The sequence below is a fragment of the Rhea pennata genome, chromosome 10 (assembly GCF_028389875.1).
Source record: "Rhea pennata isolate bPtePen1 chromosome 10, bPtePen1.pri, whole genome shotgun sequence".
NCBI lineage: Eukaryota > Metazoa > Chordata > Aves > Rheiformes > Rheidae > Rhea > Rhea pennata.
This window is the reverse complement of record NC_084672.1, coordinates 8,114,643-8,133,699: the sequence shown is the minus strand read 5'-3', so window position 1 is coordinate 8,133,699 and position 19,057 is coordinate 8,114,643. Positions and strand designations below refer to the sequence as shown.

The 19,057-nt window shown below is 39.9% G+C and overlaps 1 protein-coding gene across 1 annotated transcript in view; it reads right to left on the bottom strand.

Annotated features, from left to right (window-relative positions):
- AGBL1 (AGBL carboxypeptidase 1) overlaps positions 1-19,057 on the bottom strand; it is a 290,148-nt gene that overhangs the window by 205,610 nt on the left and 65,481 nt on the right. The window contains exons 13-18 of the mRNA XM_062584021.1: positions 18,083-18,166; positions 16,989-17,075; positions 16,474-16,622; positions 13,654-13,741; positions 5,658-5,802; positions 2,464-2,617 (exon numbers count right to left, since the gene is read on the bottom strand). Coding sequence (XP_062440005.1) covers positions 2,464-2,617; positions 5,658-5,802; positions 13,654-13,741; positions 16,474-16,622; positions 16,989-17,075; positions 18,083-18,166 — 707 coding nt within the window. The remainder of the gene's footprint in view (positions 1-2,463; positions 2,618-5,657; positions 5,803-13,653; positions 13,742-16,473; positions 16,623-16,988; positions 17,076-18,082; positions 18,167-19,057) is intronic.

Below are 19,057 nucleotides of genomic sequence, written 5' to 3'. Positions count from 1 at the left end.
TACTGTACTGTCATTTCCTCATGCTCCTTGTTTCAGTATGTCTCTATCTTTCACTTGTCTTGACTACAGAGTGTAAGTCCTGTAGAAACAGACACCATCTGACGTCTCCCTGCGGTACCATACCCAGCCCGATCAAATCTTAGTCCAGGGCTATGTCCAAGGACTCTAGATGATGTACAGTCTAGCCTGTTACTAGCATATGTGAATAGGTTTCTCCCTTGTGGCTGGTGCCAAAGGTGTAAACATCCTTACCTCTTCCCATTTTAGCTCCACTGATAGAGGCTCGTGATTTTCTTGCAGAATTTTTATTTTGATAACTGGGTCTGCATATCTGCAGACTCAGTTTATTACAGCTGCTTGGTGCTACGGCACCCAACAATTTCATTTACAAGTTTCAAGATCACTCTGAAACCCCTTCGCATGCTGTAGTGCTGGACAGAAAGCAAAGAAGGTTGCTTTGCAAAAAGTGCTAAAGACTTCAAAATCAGCTTTTGTTTTCCTTTGTCAAAAAAGCAAAGGCCTTTTAGAAAGTCTCATCAAAACCAAAGGCACTTAAACCAGTGGTTAGTGCATACGGTAGCCTGTGAATGACCCCATTGCAAGTCCTTGTTCTGATAAATTCAATCATTATCTTAATTTTTAGTTTGGAGTCTCACTGGAAAGGAGTATTCGTTTGGGCAGAAAAACATGTTCACTATGTGTCTTTTCTAGATGACTCCAACACCCCAATAAAATACTCCAGCTTGCCTATCTTTTATTTCAGTTGCCCTGTTAAGGCATACTTCTGTTATGAGGTTTAAAAACCTGCTGTCAAAAGCCAACATCTAACCAGGTGATTGTCTAGAGCGTGCCAAAGGATTCTTTATGTAACTACACTCCCTCATCACAACTCCCACTCACTAGTGGTTTGATTTTCTGTTCTATGTCATCATTATCAGGGATCAGAAGTGCTGAACAACAGGAATTCTCTCTTCATTTTGGGCATGGACAGTACCTACCACAGCCAAATCTTTAATCATGTGCTGTACATGCTACTGTAACATAAATAATACTAATAATAGTAATGCCAGTAATACAGTTTTCTTCCTCTGACACTGCCTCCAGTTTCTAGTATTAAAGCTGTTTACGTGCCAGCACTTCATGAATTTCCCTGGCAATTTTTTGTGATCTTGCTTTAAAATTTCACCTTAGAAAAAATATGTTCATGCTCAGAAATGTGCTAATTACGGGGTAAATGCTCTCTGAATGAAAACTGACTGACAACTGTAATAAAAAAGTGTAAGCTCTGGATGATTACACTAATGTCAGCATAACTACAGTCATTGTGCTCTAAACCTGAACCAGAAAAGACAGCAGTAACTTTCACCAGCTTTCATATTTTAATTCTCTTTTAGTGAATGAATGTAGCTTGGACATATGAGGACTGCTACTCACATATCACCACATACAACTGAACAGAGAATTCTGCAGTAAGAAACAATGTGGTTCATATCACAGCATCTCTTTGGATTCTTCTAGCTTAATATCTCTGTGAGATAATGATACACTTTTCCAAAACATCCAAAAAGATCTTAAAGCAATTTAAATTTCCACACTTCCTAAAAAATCCCCAACTGTGTTACAGAAGTGTGAAAGAAGAGGAAAAATCAGTTTGTGTCTTCTTCCAGACTCAGAAAAAAAGGTTGCCCTCCCTCAGTCAGTCTACATACAGGTCCTTGATCACACTGGCTCACAAATTAAAGCCAATCCAATATGCTGCTAGCCAGAGTTGTCTTGTCACTTGCCACTGACTACAGATACTTGTATGTCAATGTTGTTAGTCAAGTCCATTTAAGTTCAAAATCTTTGACATTCATAAGGAAAAACAACCATCTCTAGGTTGGATCTGGCAGGTGTAATATGGCAGCTATATTTACCACTAGGTCATACACCAACAGTCAGGGCTAGGACAGAATGCAAGGAGCAATACTGTGTCCAGATGGATTTACTGGGTGCATTGCATGAGGCTAAATGGACTGATAAGAGCTGGAATTTGACCAGGACACTTCAATTACCATCCACAGCTGGGAAAATAGTGATCTTATATCTTTTGGTAAGTTTAAAACTTCAAAAGAAATAGATCGTTTCAATTTGGAATGAAAACACAAAAAAATCATATTGCTTGTTGAACTGATTATTTGAACAGTTTCTTGCTGTTGGAGCCATTTGGTGTTGAACTTTGTAATTGTTTCAGATCGCCTAGGAAAAACTTGAAGCAAAAAGTTGTTTCAGCTCTCCCCCACCACATAAATCTATCATTAAAAAAAAAAGTTATAATTGGCTATTCCCCATTTTCAGATTTCTTCTTCCAAAATGAGAACAGAAAGAAAATCAATTTGTTGACAAAACAGATTGTCATTGCAAACTTCTGACATGACCACAAGTCACCATTATCTTTTTCTTATGCTTCATTTGTCAACTTACAGAATTGCTCCAAGTCATCTCTTCTTTTAGATTCTGGCATGGCAGTGATTGTGAGCAACGGGCATGGATTTCCTCCTAGCGTCTGGCAGAGCGTCTGCTGCCTCCAGTAAACCTTCTTAGGGTTCCTATTTTGTTCCAGGATGTCAAGATGGGACTGTGAAAGAAGCAAGGAAAAAGATTTAAAAGTGAGTTAGTAGTCTATAAAACTTCATTTTATTCCACTAGTATACCATCATTGGTACTAATTTCATCTCTTGCAAGTTTTCTTCCCTCCTCTCTTCTGCCAGCTCCCATTGTGTCCTTTTACACCCCACAAATATGCACAAGCTGTTCAGAATACATCCCAATTCACTGAAACTACACAGGACTATCACTCATTACATTACATATATGTGTATTTATGTTCCTATGTGCTTCTCTTATTAATGTAAAGGAATTTTATAAATACACGAAGTCCAGAGGAAAACTTCCTGCTGTTTGCATTTTAATAGGAACTGTGTAGTAAAACGTGAGGAACTAGTCATTTTTGAGCATTTGCAGAACTGACTGATTATCTGTCAAGCGTATGCCAGCAAAACACAGGAACAATTCTACATCAGAGGCAGTCAAAAATTTTACATCAAAACAATATTTTGTATAATTGGTGGTGGGGAATCTGCAAAAAAATAGTGTCTTTCTAGGAAGTTATTTAAAAGGGGGTTCTTTTTCCCCAGAGTTGATGGTTGGTGGTTTTAAATAACTTTTAAGAAGTCCAACAATTTCTTGAGCAATTTGAGAAAAAGAATTGGCAGCTATAAAAAAAATATGTCTTTTTGGAACTAGTTCTGATTGCCTCATTAGACACATAGCCACTTGCCACCCACACACCAGATGACGTGCAGTCTCTGCAGCTCACTCTCTCTGTTTACACTGTAACTGGAAGCGGCAACGATACTGCAAGTAATCCCATTGCAGGCTAAATGCCACGGAGCACCAGTTGTCTCTAGATTGCTAGAAATAGCTATATTACCTTATGCACGCTTGTCTGAACAGATCTTTTAACTAAAACACACCAATTTACTTCACTGAACAATCCTCACACAGTTACTTTTTGTAGTTAGAGCTAAATTTCAGACAATGTTTAAGGAACCAGGCATGCCTGTTCCTCAAACCTCAGTCACCTTTCTTTCAGACTGCTTTCACAGTATCCACTTGAAAGCACACACAGGACTGAAATTTACAGTTGTCTATGTCATAAAACAATTAACATACTGATCTATAAAGTGAATTCAATTATTAGACCAATCTAACGATCTTGCACACATAAAAAGGACTCAATATAATCAATTACTTATGTTGCTGGTATCCAGCGAAACATAATTGGATACAGCTACCACAGAGATTTCAGTTTGATGCCCAAACAATTAACACTTTAATGTAAAAATAAATAGATTACTGTTCATAATATAAATGTAATTACTAATGGACAAGAAGTAATGAACTGCAGAGTGTAACCAGTTCAAGCAGTATTCCTCAATGTGTGTTTTCTGTAAATATATCAGTAACTATTAAATATATATGATATTTGAAAACATTTCCAAATTACTAACTCCATAAACAAGTTTATCTTCTTCCCCAAAGCACTATATATTTAATAGAGCCCTTGGGTTTCTAATCACTTTTAATTTATTACTGATATGTAAAACCTACATACCTCACCAACGGACAAATGCTTTGAAATGAAACTTACTGGTGCACAAACTTGATTTAGTTTATTCACTGTGGAAATTAAAGTAACAAGGAAAATGTATAAATCCTATTGCTCAAGACATTTTAAATTACTTTGAGCAAAATAGCTCTTTAGGATATATTAGAGGCAACAGTTTTGCTTTGGCCAAATAGCTAGACAGGACAATCTATCAATCCTTAACATCCCTAATTCCTATTTACCAAATTTTGTGGCCCTTATTGAGTTTGAGTTCATTTAAACTTTGCCTTAGGCAAAATTCCATTTAACTTCAGTGAAAGAGGCAGTGAAATACTTCAAGATTTGGCCCTGCAACTCTAGAAATAACATCTTTTTCATCTTAATTCTACTCATTCAGAAGCAGTGAGATATTCAGAGATTCCCAGAGCATACAAACTCTCCAAGTCTCTCTTGCCTTCATGCCAGTGGAAGGTAGAAATCAATAATAGTAAAATAATGATGAGGTACTGCATCTCAGTAATCAAGTATTCAGTGGACTGATTCACCACTATTCCTCAGTATCACATTTGCCTTTTCCTCTGAAGACTGCAAGATACACATGCCTTCAAGCCTATAGGTCAGATCCTACTGCTGGAGTGCGCTCGCTCGCTCTCTGTCTCTCTTCTGAACCGATCCAAAGGAAACTGGTACTCATAAGCCCAACGAAACTGAGCTTGCAGGCATAGTTTGGACTGTGAGGGCTTGACTGGACTTATCTCAGACACTGAAACCGGGGGGGGGTTTTTTATCCACAACAAGATGAAAAGCAGTTGACAAGAGATTGTTGTTCGAGTGGGACTGAATCTAACCCAAACTACACTGGTCATATACAGAGCAGCACAGCTAGTAAGCGAGAGGGCGTGTTTCATATTTGACAATGGTAAGCTGGTACCAATCCAGTAAAAAATAAAAAGTTAAACTTCACCAATCCACATTTGCATTTGTTGCCCAGAATGAAAGGGACTGGCAATGGAAATAGAAAAAGGACTGAACCAGCTGGAACTGGAGAGAGCAGCTGGCAAATACTACTCAAGTAAGGTCCAGTGCTGCAGTGTTGCTGGGTGAGGCTCTGAAAGTGGACCTGTTAACATCCTGTTAAAAAGAGGAGCAAGGGGCCCCCATTTCTGACTTGCCACCAGCACTATCCCCCTGCTTCTCACCCTTTCCGGAGAATCCTACAACCCAGAGGAAATGGAGATGTTTGCTTTGCCTCACCTGAGGACTAGTATAAACACTAATTATTTGTCTCCTAGCTTATCCCATACAGAAATCGCTTTTCTACTACCACATTCTGGGCTCCATAGTTTACAGAGGGTTGTGGTTTCAGGCAAAGTAATGAAAGCATCAGGATAATTAATTAACAGCCTGTAAGAACAGGCCTCTGTGCTACCTCAGAATCTACTCACACCCAAGGCAGCTCCAATCTGTCAGGCCCATTAGCTTATCTAGATGCATATATCAGCATTACCATCATTGTGGAGTAGGTGTAGGGGTAATGGTAGGCTAGGTAGCAGACATCGTCTTTATGAGGGAACATGATACTGAAGGCAAGTGTGTAGTAGGACTTTCTCCTCATGCCTCCTGCTGCAGCTACACAGCTGCTGTAGTGGTTTCTGAAGGAAGAGAAAGAGGGGGAAGAGGTTATTACTTCTGGATGCACATTTGAAGCAGTCATGAAAGAACTACACATTCAGAGAAGTATCCACCTTGAAAAGAGTTTTCACCTCATGCTGTAGCTGAACTCCAAATTCAGCCATTATACCAAGCCTGAGAAGGTCCCATGTCTGTACAATCAATTTGATTCCAGCAATGGACAGGTACAAAACTTAACACAGTGGGAAACAACACTCGGTAACACAGCAATGCACCTATAGACTATGTAAAAGAAGGAAGATTAGAGAAACTGTGCTATCAGTAGAGATAGAGATGCAAGCGAGATCATGATGCACCACTGGGCAAAGCCAGATTCATGGTCGTTTTGGGAGCAAAGGCCAGCAGGGAGTCAAGAGGCAGAGTAGTATGTGGCAGTATTAGACATGGTCAGTCCCAGCTAGTCATGTGTTGCTGACATATGGGAACACTCTCACAGGAAAACAACAGTTTAATTTGGTAGAAGTGCAAATAAGCTAACTAAGGCTAGTTCACATTCTGCAGTACAGACATATCTAAACTAATGCAACTGCTGTATTGCTCCTGATGTCCAAGTCACCTTGTCAAAGCTGCATGTACCTATTCACATTCCTGAAATTGTCATGGGAAAATACTTTGTGAGACCCTAGAGACCTGGAAAAAAAAATGAATATCCTGCCAGAATAAGAAACCAGCCATTCAGCCCCAGCACAGGGCATTGAAGAAAAGGGATGCTCTAGAAAAAAATTAGGACATACATAAAATCAGATACCATCAAAGCTTCTCTCCTGATTATGAAGAGAGAGCTGGGCTTGGGTGGAGACTTCCTATGTAGAAGAAAACATCTCATGCAGATTTGTAGGTCATGAGCTATCCGAAATCCCCTCACTGCATCCCTCCTTTCCAATGACTTGTTAAGGAGCAGCAAGGGCCAAGGGCACCACTGCAGCCAGCAGGGCAGAGGCCTCGAGCAGGGCAGGTGCAGGGATGGCAGTCAGGTTCGTCCAAGGCATGTCCACGCTGGTGAGGCACAACAGAGGTCAGGCCAGGAAGTCAGCTCACATGTCATGGTCCTGATTCAGCAGGGTTCATGGCCAGGCAAGAGCACAGCTGAGACTCAGCTGGAGACAGGCAGTCCTACAGCACAGCACAGGTAGGGACTGGGGACTCTGGGCTGAGCTGAAGTGGGGCTTTTGGGCCCATAGGCAGAGACCCTGATAAGGCTGCTCAGGGCCACTCAGTCCCACTAGTGCAGCCAAGGCCCTGGTATCCCGTCATTAAAACTACAGAAATCTTAAAGTGTGCTTCTCCATCTAGTTTCAGGACAGGATCTCCTGCTGGAGATTTACTCCGATAAAGAGATGATTTCAGAATGAGCAAGAAAGTTCTTTTAGCAGAGATGAAGAGACAATTCATGCACTTTAGGGAGAAGCCTCACAGCAAATTGCATCCATAAGTACATTTCAAACAATATTTTTCCCCACATTGCACCAATTATGCTGTTGCCGAAGCTTCTGATTCTGAAGGTCTGTGAGGCTTCTTTGACAAATGTTATCATCAATGTTGCATTAAAATGCAAAATACAGGAGGCAACCAAAAGATGCAATTTCAGCTTCTGAAATTTACAATACTAGTTTATTTTGCTGCTGTTCATTTTTATTCAAAAGGGTGGAGAGAAAAGATAATTATCCTTGTCAAACTCTCCACAATAATCAGCTCTTTTTCATAAGGAAGACACAATACAATACTGCTTTTATTTCACCTGGATTTAGTAGTTAGGAATATGTGGCATGAATGATATTGACTGCATCAACAGATAGTAAAGAAACACTGAGTCACAGTGGCAAACTGAGAAGCCTCTGACTTTATCCTCAGCTGAACCCTTCACTCCAACATTTCTTTTACAGATAAACCACATCAATATTGGACAAAGAGCGAGATAAAAAAAATGCAATGAGCCCATAAATAAATATCTATTCAGCTGTCATATACGCATTTCAATGGGTTCAAAATTTGAGTCCAATGTTTTTTAAGTCAAGACAAAGCCATTTGATTTAGTTCCTGTTAATTTGGACTGCAAAGGATAATTAAGAACCATTTCCTTAGTGTGTAAGGAAAGTATTCATCCCCCCAGCCTCTACTGTACTCAGTGTTACTTAGAAGGTCAGACAACCTTATCGATAAAGTGTTGTGATTTTCTGAGATATTCCAGAGCTCTCCCTCCAAATTCACATTTCTAGGGAGAGGTGTGGGGTGAAGTGAATCTAGCAGGCAGCTACTGCCTATACATCTGCCATGCGCTTTTGGGAATGTGTTCCCACTTGACCATAATACATCAGTAAAGGTTTCTCCCTCTATGATCTGTAATTCTGCAGTCAAAATTCTCCTCTGGCTAAATGGCCAATTAACTCAGAAATTTTGCACCACTAGACGCCTCTGATCGTGCTACCCTAGCAGTCAAGGCTCCTTACTCCTGACAGCACTCTAATCTGAAGAGCCCGAGCAAACTTACGCACAGCTCTTGCACTACATTGCTTAGCAGTACACTTCATTCTTGTTTTGAGCCCTCCTGCAGTTCCAGCAACAAGCTTACTGCCACCCTGAACAGGTAATTCTACATTTTTGAACCACTTCTTGACACCTGCTTCCTTCTATAGTAAACTACCTAATAGTAAGTTTACAAGAGGCTTTGTAAACTTACTTTGTTTTTCAATATTCTCTACTCATACATTTAAAAAAGCACTTGTGCATAAGCAGTGTAACCAATCATGTATTCCTACAGCAGATAATCTGGTCTCCTCATAACCCACCGTTTGATTCAATGGCTCTGAATATTTTTAAAGGAAATCTAAATACTTTTCTTTCTTGCCTCCTTTTCCTTCCACTGCTGTCACCCAAGACAGCTCTGTTGCCCCTTTGTTCCTCCATTAAGCTGGTACTTTTTCTTCTTCACCTACGCTACTGTATCAACATGAAGCCCAAGCTAACAAGCAAGGAAGAGGCTGTTATTCCAGGCTTTGCTGGTGCTGTAGTCCACCTAGTGTTGCAGTGCTGGTGTGAGGTTCACCTCACTAGGTGAGTACCAGTGCTTTCAGCCACCCACATGTTCTGACTTATCCTTGCGTAGTTTGACTGGAGCTAACGCTGTCTTTCCCTGTGCATTTCTACAGCACTCTGCATGCTGAGCGCCTAACCTTGACTGGAACCAGTGAGTATTACCGACATAGAGATAAGATAGTTTCCCTAAGGAACTGTAATGTCACGCAGTAGGACATACTCATTTTCTGCCTGGAGAGTGCAAATATACTTTTGCCTTTCATCTGTCTGGACCTGACGGGAACAAAAAGACCCTACCAAGATCTGCTCTTCACTATCTTACTTGTGTTCTCTTTCCAAAAATGTTCCCAAAGTTTTCATGCATTCCAGAAGCTAATACATTGGCTAATAGAAAGGAAATAAGAGACCAAAGGGTGTTTAAAAAAAAAAAAAAAAAAAAAAAAAAACAGCATGCAAGCTGTATCTACTGTGACTTTCAGTCACTCTCTGTAATAGTTAAATCATTTTACTTGCTGCTCTCCATCAGACATAATGTGCAGGTAGTACATTTCTAACATAGGTGTGATAGAAAGTTAATTAATAATAATTACTGTAATAGTTATCACTTATTCTGTAGAGTGATTTTTCACGCTCGAAAGTCCCTTGCAAGCATTTTTTAATTAAAACTTGCCTCTCGTTTATCTGTTCCTATTCTTTGGGTGGCTGATATGTGACACTAATTAGCCATCTTTTATAGAAGGGGAAACTGAGATACAGACAGGTGAAGCCACTGGTCAAAGGCACTTGCATGCCAGTCAGTAAAAGAGCTGGACTGGAACTCAGGAATTCAATATCATCAACCTATACAGGAACAACATGTCGCACCCATCCTGTGCTTCGACTCCCTGCCTGCAGCATTTAGTCTGGTAAAAAGCACTAGAAGGTGACAAAATATGGCATAGTGTCAGCTTAGGCTAAAGTGTCAGAGGAAAATATCTATATCCTAGATTTCTAGGATATTTGAAAGGGTTCTAAATTTAAGGTAAATTATTTATCAATTACTTTCTGATGATGATGCATTCCCTTCATCCAAAATCTTCCTACTATCTGGAGCCCGGTGTCTTTGTTTTACAACATGCCTTGATCTTCTTAAATCTCTAAGTATGGTTTGTTCATAGCAGGCACAAGCATTATTTAATGATTTATGGACATGGCTAAATTCAGTTGTTATTTTGAGGTCTACCATGTTGCAGACTGGAAAATGGACAACACAATTTCACTTCCAGTCAGATCCATGTTAAGATATCTATATTTTTAAGACTGAAGGCAAAATCGCATTCAAAGCAGCATATTCCCATAGCCATCTGGCTATTAAGGCCTACAGTCATATCGTCAAGGTCAGAGTTTACTGGTGTTTCAGTCCTCTTTTGTAGATATCATTAGAACAGAGAAATGAGAGGCCATCTTCTGGCACGTTTCAGCATTGACTTCCCTCATTGGAACCAACCAGGTAGCCTGCTGACTCACTATGATGATTTCTTCTAATATGATTATAAAGATCCTGAAGAGAAAAGAGAAGACCCAGTTCTGACACTGCTATGATCACCAAACAGCCATGTCTTTAGTGATGATGCGAGAACAAAACACTCCATGTACCTCATTACTATCTGTGAACCGACTATTGCCTGGAAAACTCAGAGATTAGATAATATGCTTAGAATGAACCATGAAACAAAAGGAATAAGCGCATCCTCACAAATTCAGCATGCTGCCATTGTTCCTTAAATAATTTGCTGGAAAGGAATATTATTCAGTGCATAAAAGCTGACAAGATAGCAAGTAAATTAGATGATCTTACAGTAACTGCAACTCTGTTTGTCATGGGTGTATCCTGTCGCTTCACGGGGAGGCCGTAAAATAGAGCAGAAGTGTCACTCAGCTTCCTTTTGACAAGAGCACTGCTAATATTCTCCCTAGCATAGAAAGTGTCTTCTGAGACATATGGGAGACGTACACAATGGCAGAGCTGTGCCACAACATTCATCTTTATGAGTAAACTATCACATCTTCAGAGAAGATGAATGCCAGCAAAGATCAGGCAATGTGCATCACCCAGACATCTTGTGAGTGTGCCCTTCCTCCCACTGTCCTTCAGCTCATAAATTGCTATCAGTCAGAGCTGTGGAGCAAAAGCAACTAAGGGCATCTTTGAGTTTCTCCTTGTTTTTTTTAAGTATATCACTCTCTTTCCAAATTTATGATCACCTCCTGGTAAAAGGAATTAGATGAGGTGTTCTACAAAATCTGCCAATCCCTTGATAGCCTTGGGATAACAAGCAGTTATCCTAGATGCACAGATTGACGTATAATTCAATATACAATTATAAAACATTGAATATTCCAAATCAATACAGCTCCATTCTCTTACATACTCTGAAGAAGAATCTGATTATATGCTTAATTATACAATCTTGGCTTAATCTCAAAAGTCATTTATTTAATCACTGTACAGTAACTGCCTCGCTAATGACAGGAGAAGCCGCTGCTATGTTAATCAGCATGTAGGTTTGCCCAACCAGCCCTTACCAGCATCTGTTCTGTCTTCCACTCAGAAGCCCACAGTCACAAAAGCCAAATGTGATGAGCATGCAAAGGGAAGCCACTGCACCACCGGATATAAGCAAAAGAGATCCAGAGGTGGAAAATGTTAGGTGAATGAAGGTTGAGGAAGAGTATTTAAAGGACAACATAAAATTGTTATTTGAACTGTTGCAGACAAGATGACAGGTCAAAAGAGGATACTTCCAGCCCTAGAGCCCCAAAAGAGATTACAACATAGATTTGAGGTGGACTGGAATTTTCTTTTCTTAAAGCTCAAGTTTGAGATTCTACTACTTCTGGAACGTAGCCCACTGTCACTGTTTGTGTTTATTGTCTCATCAAATCCACTGCTGAACACAGCCAGCTCTGAACCTGAACAGTAAAATTGTAAACTTCAACAAAAATACAACTTCTCATATGGAGAAAGACCATTATTTTAACTCGAGTTCTAGAAACTGCCTCACTACATGACCTTGTAAAGAAAAGACTACTGTTTACCTTGTCAGAAAAGTTCAACTCTGTCCTGACATCACTACTTATGTTGTTAGCCAATTAGTATCATTGTTAATTGTGTTAACATCTGTTTCTTGTATTTCCCAGTCTGTCTGTAGTTACTGGATTGTCCCAGCCCTACACTTCAAAGGTGCAGTATTTGGGGCAAGGACTACCCTTTTATTTTCTACTTATAAAGCACCTAATATAGTAGCCATGGAGTCCTGAGGAACTTTGGTCATGCAAACTGGTGAACAGGCATCGTAACAGAAAAATAGTACATGAATTAAAAGAACAAAGAAAGTGGGAAGACTTGTCACTCAGGCATCTCATCTCAGCTTTTAGGTCAGAAGAGGCAATGTCAGGATAAAATACTTACTTAACTTAAAATGCTACAGTATTTGGTTATTTGGCTTCCACAGTGCTCTGCCCATTCACCTCCAACATTCAACCTCCTGCTCTTCCTGTTGTAGGCTACTTTTTCTGCTTACATCACCCCAGGTTACATCATTCCCAGACACCCCACTCAATGGAACTCAGACAAAAACCTTATTCAAACCTGTAATTTTCCTAGTTTTTCTATTTTGTCTCCCAGCCTTCAACTCTGTCCAGACTTTCTGATCTAAAACATACAAATTACTATAGTCTTGAAAATTCTTTCAATATTCATCTGAAAAATAATTAATAAATGTTGTGAATAAATTTTTGGAAACCTTGAGAAAAATGAAATAGGGCCCATTCAGCCTACTAGAACTCCAAGCCTTACCCTTCTCTCCTTTGGCTGTAATAAACAGAGTGACTGAGGGACCAGTTTTCTGAAAGGAAATGAGATACCTAAGTGGTGAATGTGTGTCAGATGGGTCAGTCTCCAGTTCAGATATCAGTTAAAGGTGAGACTGATCTAATGTTTTTCTTCTGATACTCTGATGTGCTGCAGAAACAGTCTGAGACTCAGGGAACCTACACAAATAGTAGCCCAGGGCTTGTTAGATCCCCTTTACCACTGCATCCTGGTCTCTGGGAGAAAGATAGAAGTTCCAGTATGACACTAGGTTAAGACTAATCTCTACTGTTTCTATAGACCTATATATCTATAGGCAGTGCCGTAGTGCTAACAAGCATGGTCCACACTGTAGTTTGCCCCTAAGGATTTGCATTCCACCTTACAGACAAGGGAACCTAGTGAAGACACTAAGGTATAGAGATAGATTCATAAAGAAATAAATATTTGCATATGTTAATATGATAGACTTATTAATAAACCTATATGTTTATCTATTTGTGTATATGATAATCCTTTCCTTACTATATTTAATTTCTACATCTCTTATAAAAGTTAGTGCATGCAGAGGAAAAGCAACAACTCTATCCTGCTCATTTCTTCCTGGACAGGGGAAAACCACCTACAACATCTTTAAAACTCCCTCATATTCCTGGCTGCAGCAAGGTTTGAGCTCCCTTCCCTCCTTCTCTCTAGGGAAGAGAATTCTGCACTTGCTCTATTTCTCCCCATGCACCTAATATAAAGATTTCACTTGTAACTGTTTCCTAAACTTGGAAGCACAGAACACATTGGACTAGCACCAATTTAGAAACATTTGAGATAGGTAGCAATGGTGGTCAGAACTTAACAACATCAATACAGTTAACAGGAAGGGAACAGGAGGAAATGAAGCCACAAATTATTCACCAAAAGATGCACTTACTTGTAGTAGCTGATATCATAGCCCACTCGAAGCCAGTGAGGCCTGCCCTGGAGAGCTTCCATCACTGAATACATGACCAGCTGCATGCCTACATAAAACAAGATAGTTTCAAGTGACAAGCAACTCTCCCTGCTGGAAAAGGCATGAGTGGGAAAAGGCATGGGTAGGAGGGAAAGGGAATGCAAGAAGCATCATTATTTTCTCTGTCCCATTCAGCAGCAGGCTGCTACTTCTAACTCAACTCCAGATGGGCTTTGGCTTCTCTAACCCCAATCATACTCACTTGGGTAGTGTCTCTCTACATTCTTCCTGGCTCACCTGACCCTGCTTCCACCTTGTATGCTTCCTTTTTATGTCTTAGTGTTTTTAGAAGCTCCTTGTTCACCAATGTAGGCCTCCTAATCACTTTCATTTGACTTCTGCAGATCAAGATGGACTGTTCTTCAGCTTGGAGGAGGAGATCCTCAAAAATCATTAACATCATTAGTCCTGATGGCATATTTCCATAAGTATTCATTTGATTTCCCTTCCTCCTTTGGGATCCTCTATTAAAGCTCTCCAGCCCTTTAAGCCCTGACAAATGTACCAACAGACTCAGCATTACCCTATATCAGAGCCAAAGGTGAAAGGCATTTCAAACACAACTAGCCTACAGCTAGAAATAACCTCTCTATTGCTGCTTCATGAAGCAGAGACACGAGCTACATACAAGAAGTGATTATGTATGAGGTTCCAGAACAAAGGCCACAGTGAATTATGAGAGACACAAACCTTCCCAGAAGGCCAGTTCATCAGACAAGAGGGATATGAGACTCAAGGTCTACAATGCTCTTAACATCCAAAATTTCAGCTCTTGCCCTTCTCCATAAGATGCAGTACAAGAACACATACAATGTAATGCCTCAGAGCTATGGTTGATGTTGGTCTGCCATCTCAATTCAGTTCAAGAAATTTTCTTTCCATTTTCCCCATGGGAACATTCAGTTTTAGAAAACAAACAAGTCAGGCTTCTGGCAAAATCTTTTTTTTTTTTTTTTTTTTTTTTTTTCCCAACAACTCAGTCTACCATGGAAAATACTGAGAAGAGATGTGGGAGTTTCACTTCCTGACTTGCTCTGCTCCTTGTCACAGCTGTTCCATGACACATCCCTTTGCTGATGTGAAAATTACACATTGCCATCTAACCAAGAGCAAAAGGAATGGGAAAATCAAAACACACTGGTAAACATGAGCTGTAAGTATTGCCATCCATGGCATTTTGGCATTAAATCAGGACTGAAAACTTCTAGTATCATGGCATGAACATTAGCCCAGGAAAGTGCAAAGGGAATATAAGCAGCATCTCTCATTCACAGTCTGTGTAAATGTCATGTATGTGCCAAAAGGGGTAGCGAGCCTCACTCAGGCAAGCCAGATAGCTAGAGCTTCAGTACCCTCCCAAAGCAGCAGGAGCAACCCACAGAAAAAAAATGTCTTAACAGCCAATCCCTCCTACTAGCCATACAAAAGAAAGTCCTTGGTTAGCCTCCTCATACTGGGTGGTATTTTCACATTCTTCTTCCAAAAATGTAATTTTCATTACATGCTTGAAGATGTGAGTCATGTCCAATTTCAAGCTTACAAAACAAGATGATAAATGCTGACAACAGTCAAAATACCAGGCAAAAAGCGACCTTTTACCAATAGCTAGAATCTCTAGCTGGGAAGCCACTGCTGTACCAGAGGTTTCAACGAGTTTGCAATAGGAAGGATCCAATGCATCTCACCTTCAGGCTGCTACCAGACACAGCCACACTGAATTGTTTGGTAATTCAAGGGAGCAGAATATGACGACAACAAAAAAAAAATCATTTTCATTTGGGATCTATATGAGTACTTGAACTTCAGCCCTTAGGGCTAAAGAGCAAACGCCTTATAATTCATTATGCCACTTACCCAGCCAGTTTCACAAATACAAGTGACAAGTCATTCTGGCTCCCAGTGCTTTTTGTTTGAGGTATATTGATCCTGAGAGAATTCCCGTGGTGATGTCGAAGGCTGTATCCACAGGGCTTCAGAAGAATGTAGAGTCTGATATTAGGGGCTTATTAAACATTCTGTGTCAGGTCTTGAGCTGGTGTAAATTAACACAGCTCCACGGAAACAAACAAACAAAAAACCCAAACTTATGCCAGTCAGGAATCCAACCCACACTCTCCATGTGGAAGAAATCATTTTTGTTCTAAAATCGGTGTTGAAAGCTGGGATTTGCCCTATTTCTGAGCAATGCAGTCTTCCTCCTAAACTACAGACTGTGACAGGAGCTCAAATACAGCAAGGAATAGATTTTTTTTTTCTTTTTCTTTTTTTTTTTTTTTAATCATTAATGTCACCAGAAGTCTGAGTGGTTCTATAGGCAGAGAAGTCTGTCTGGATAAACTCAAAGAATCATGGATATTTATCTGAGGATTACCCATATTTAAATTTTTGAAGACCTCTCCAATCTCGTGCTGCTAATTCAGTCCCAACAGATCCTCTTCCTTTCCTCTCCAAACCCTAGTGCCATTTGTCCAAAGTCCTGGTCACTCATCACAGAAGAGTGACCTTCAGTCCACAAATCCTCTTCTGGGGTTCAATATTCAGCTCACTCCTCCTGAGGATAGGGAAAGGCCCTTTGACAAATTTAAAGCAACTCGCAGTTGATTTCAGAGCAGACAAAATGAAGCTTACAGTCTCCTTATATTTGAGAGACCTAGGGATACGGAAAGTTTGAAACCCTTATGCCATCAAAAAGATATTCTAGTGAACAAAAGACAATCCCAATTCCCCAAAGCCTCATACCATAATTAAACTGGCTATTGAACTTCTCACAGTTGATAATGTTGAAGCGATAGGGAACTGCTAATTTCATGTCATGAACTTCAAAGTAGAACCACTGGTGATGCTGGCTGCTGTTCACATCTGCATTCATAATTAAGTCATACTCAAACCTGTTAAGCAAAGCACAAAAACAGTGGCCGTGAATACCACATCAGTGTGCCACTGAACCTGCTGAGGAAAGCAGGCTGTACAACCAAAATCTTTAATATCCTGTAAAAGTTAAAGAATGTCATCAAACTAGTAGCACTGAAACATGCCAATAAATACTCACACTATGTTAATCATATCAGAACTATCTGATCTCTATTTTCTCCCTCCTGTCTTCGTGACACCTACTGTTGGCAGCCATCATAAGCTCTGTTTCATGAAACCTGTTTCCCTGCCAGATCACTTCAGAACGAAAAGAGTGCCAGTACTTCATGCTATGAACAGAGCAGAGAGGCTCTCAGGGACACAGCCACTGCAGGTGTACTTACTCACGCACTTGGATGGCTTTGCGAAGGTTTCCTGATTCAAACTTGGAGAAGAACGTCAGGCAGTCTGGAGCACCCGGGCTTGAGTGACTACAGTAAATCAAAGCAAGGATATCTATAGCAGGTTGCTTCAAAGACAAGTTCTCTCTAGCAACTTTCAGAATTTACTGTAGTTTACTTTATAAGCAAGACCCTGAGAAGTAACAAGAGGTAAGCAAATTCATAAACTTTCTATGCAAAACACCAGCCTTCTCTACTCTTGCTTAAAGATTCTAAATCTCATCTTCTTTTCCTTTCCCAGTAATCCATTTTGTCCCAATTCTTGTTTACATTCTTTATCCCAGTTGCTTTCCTGATTAACATATTCCCATTAGTTTATTAATTGCACAGCGCAGCTCTACTCAAGTTGTCCATTTACTCCTCCACATCTATATTGTTTCTTTTTCTTAAAGCTTAGAAATCCTTAAACTCATCTTGAACAACTTCATAACTCTCTCCTACCTCAAAATCTCTACTTCATTTTCCTAAGAGAACGTTCTCCAAGTCATTCATCCTATTACTGACTACAGTTGGGTGCCTATCACAGTTCACAGGGCTGGATGTATGTTTTCAGAACTGTGTTATAAGTGCCACACCTTGCAGAGTACATCCACAGCCTGTGACACTGCGCAGTACAGACACTCAAGCTCATGCTCAACAGAAAATCTACTTAGCCCAGGTGAAACTTCAGGGTGAAGATAGGCTTTCACTGAAAAGTGTAGCTATGAATACAGACGCAGTCTATCTATCTCTACTCCAAACCACTGCATGCAACATAGACATGTCCATGCCTATACAATCCTTTTGATATGTATATTTTCTTGTCCTTTCAAAAGTTTGCAGACTCTCTTGCTTCAGTGATTTCCAAAATAAATCCTTTCCCAGAGCCATGTACCAGGATCTACCCCTCCAGCATACCTTCATTGTTGAAAGTTATCTCCTAGCTTACTTCTTCCATACCTTTACCTCAGCTGAACCAAGTGAATCATGTAGTGAACTTGCTACTTAACCCAGCACTGATAGTACTCCCAGTTACAATACTAACCAAGATTACCCACCTGGGATCATCTAAATCAAAAACGGTTCTGCCTATGATATCACCCGGCTGGATTAAGCGACGAATATCATCCAGAACTTTGTCCCTAGAAAAAAAAGGCAAATTGTAATGACTCTATGAGAAACACAGGGTAATCTTGCAGCAAAAATATGAAAGGTTTTAGAAAATGCTTTCCAGGGCTGCAGAAAGAGGACCTCCATGTGTTAATTTCAGATAAACTTCATCCATGTGGTTTTTTTTGTTTGTTTGTTTGTTTTTGTTTTTTTTACCATGAGAAAGCTTCTGCTCAATTCCCATTACCAGAAGTTGCCTTTTGAGTTAAATGACAGATTCTGTACAATTTTTATTCTCTACGATATTCTGTCAAGTGTGATTTATCCCCAGTTCTTCCCAGTTAATCTCAGTCTCCCAACTAGCTTTGCCCCATGAGGAACTACCTGCCGTAACTTATAAACCTATTGATCTGTCCCTTACTGAATCTTGGCTGTAAATCAGGCTAAATTCTACTCAATAGTAAACTTAACTTCTCAATCACAGGAGAAGATCAAACATGGAATGCTGATTTTGTATCTGACCTTTGCAGCAACCATGTTATGGCCTGCAGCATGATATGATTATTCTCATTTTAGCTACACAGTTACACATGTTATTACAGCCATAAAAGCAAACCTTTTAGAGCAATAATGCAAGGAGAGGATGGTAGACTCATTTTACCTCTAAACAAGATTTTTGGCTTTTGTATTTCCTGCAGGAAGAACCATCATCTCTCTGGAGGTCAAATAGTAGTAGTCTTCACAAATGCCATTTTATTATTGTTGATCAACCTTAAAGTTTAGCTCAGAATCCTGTATATGGAGCCTTTTTGGTGCCTAGTAATAACTCCATATGCCACTAAAAACAAATGCAAAATGCTTACATACTGCTACACATGGAATAGACAAAAATTCAGTTAGCAGAAGAATTTCTTCTTCCAGCA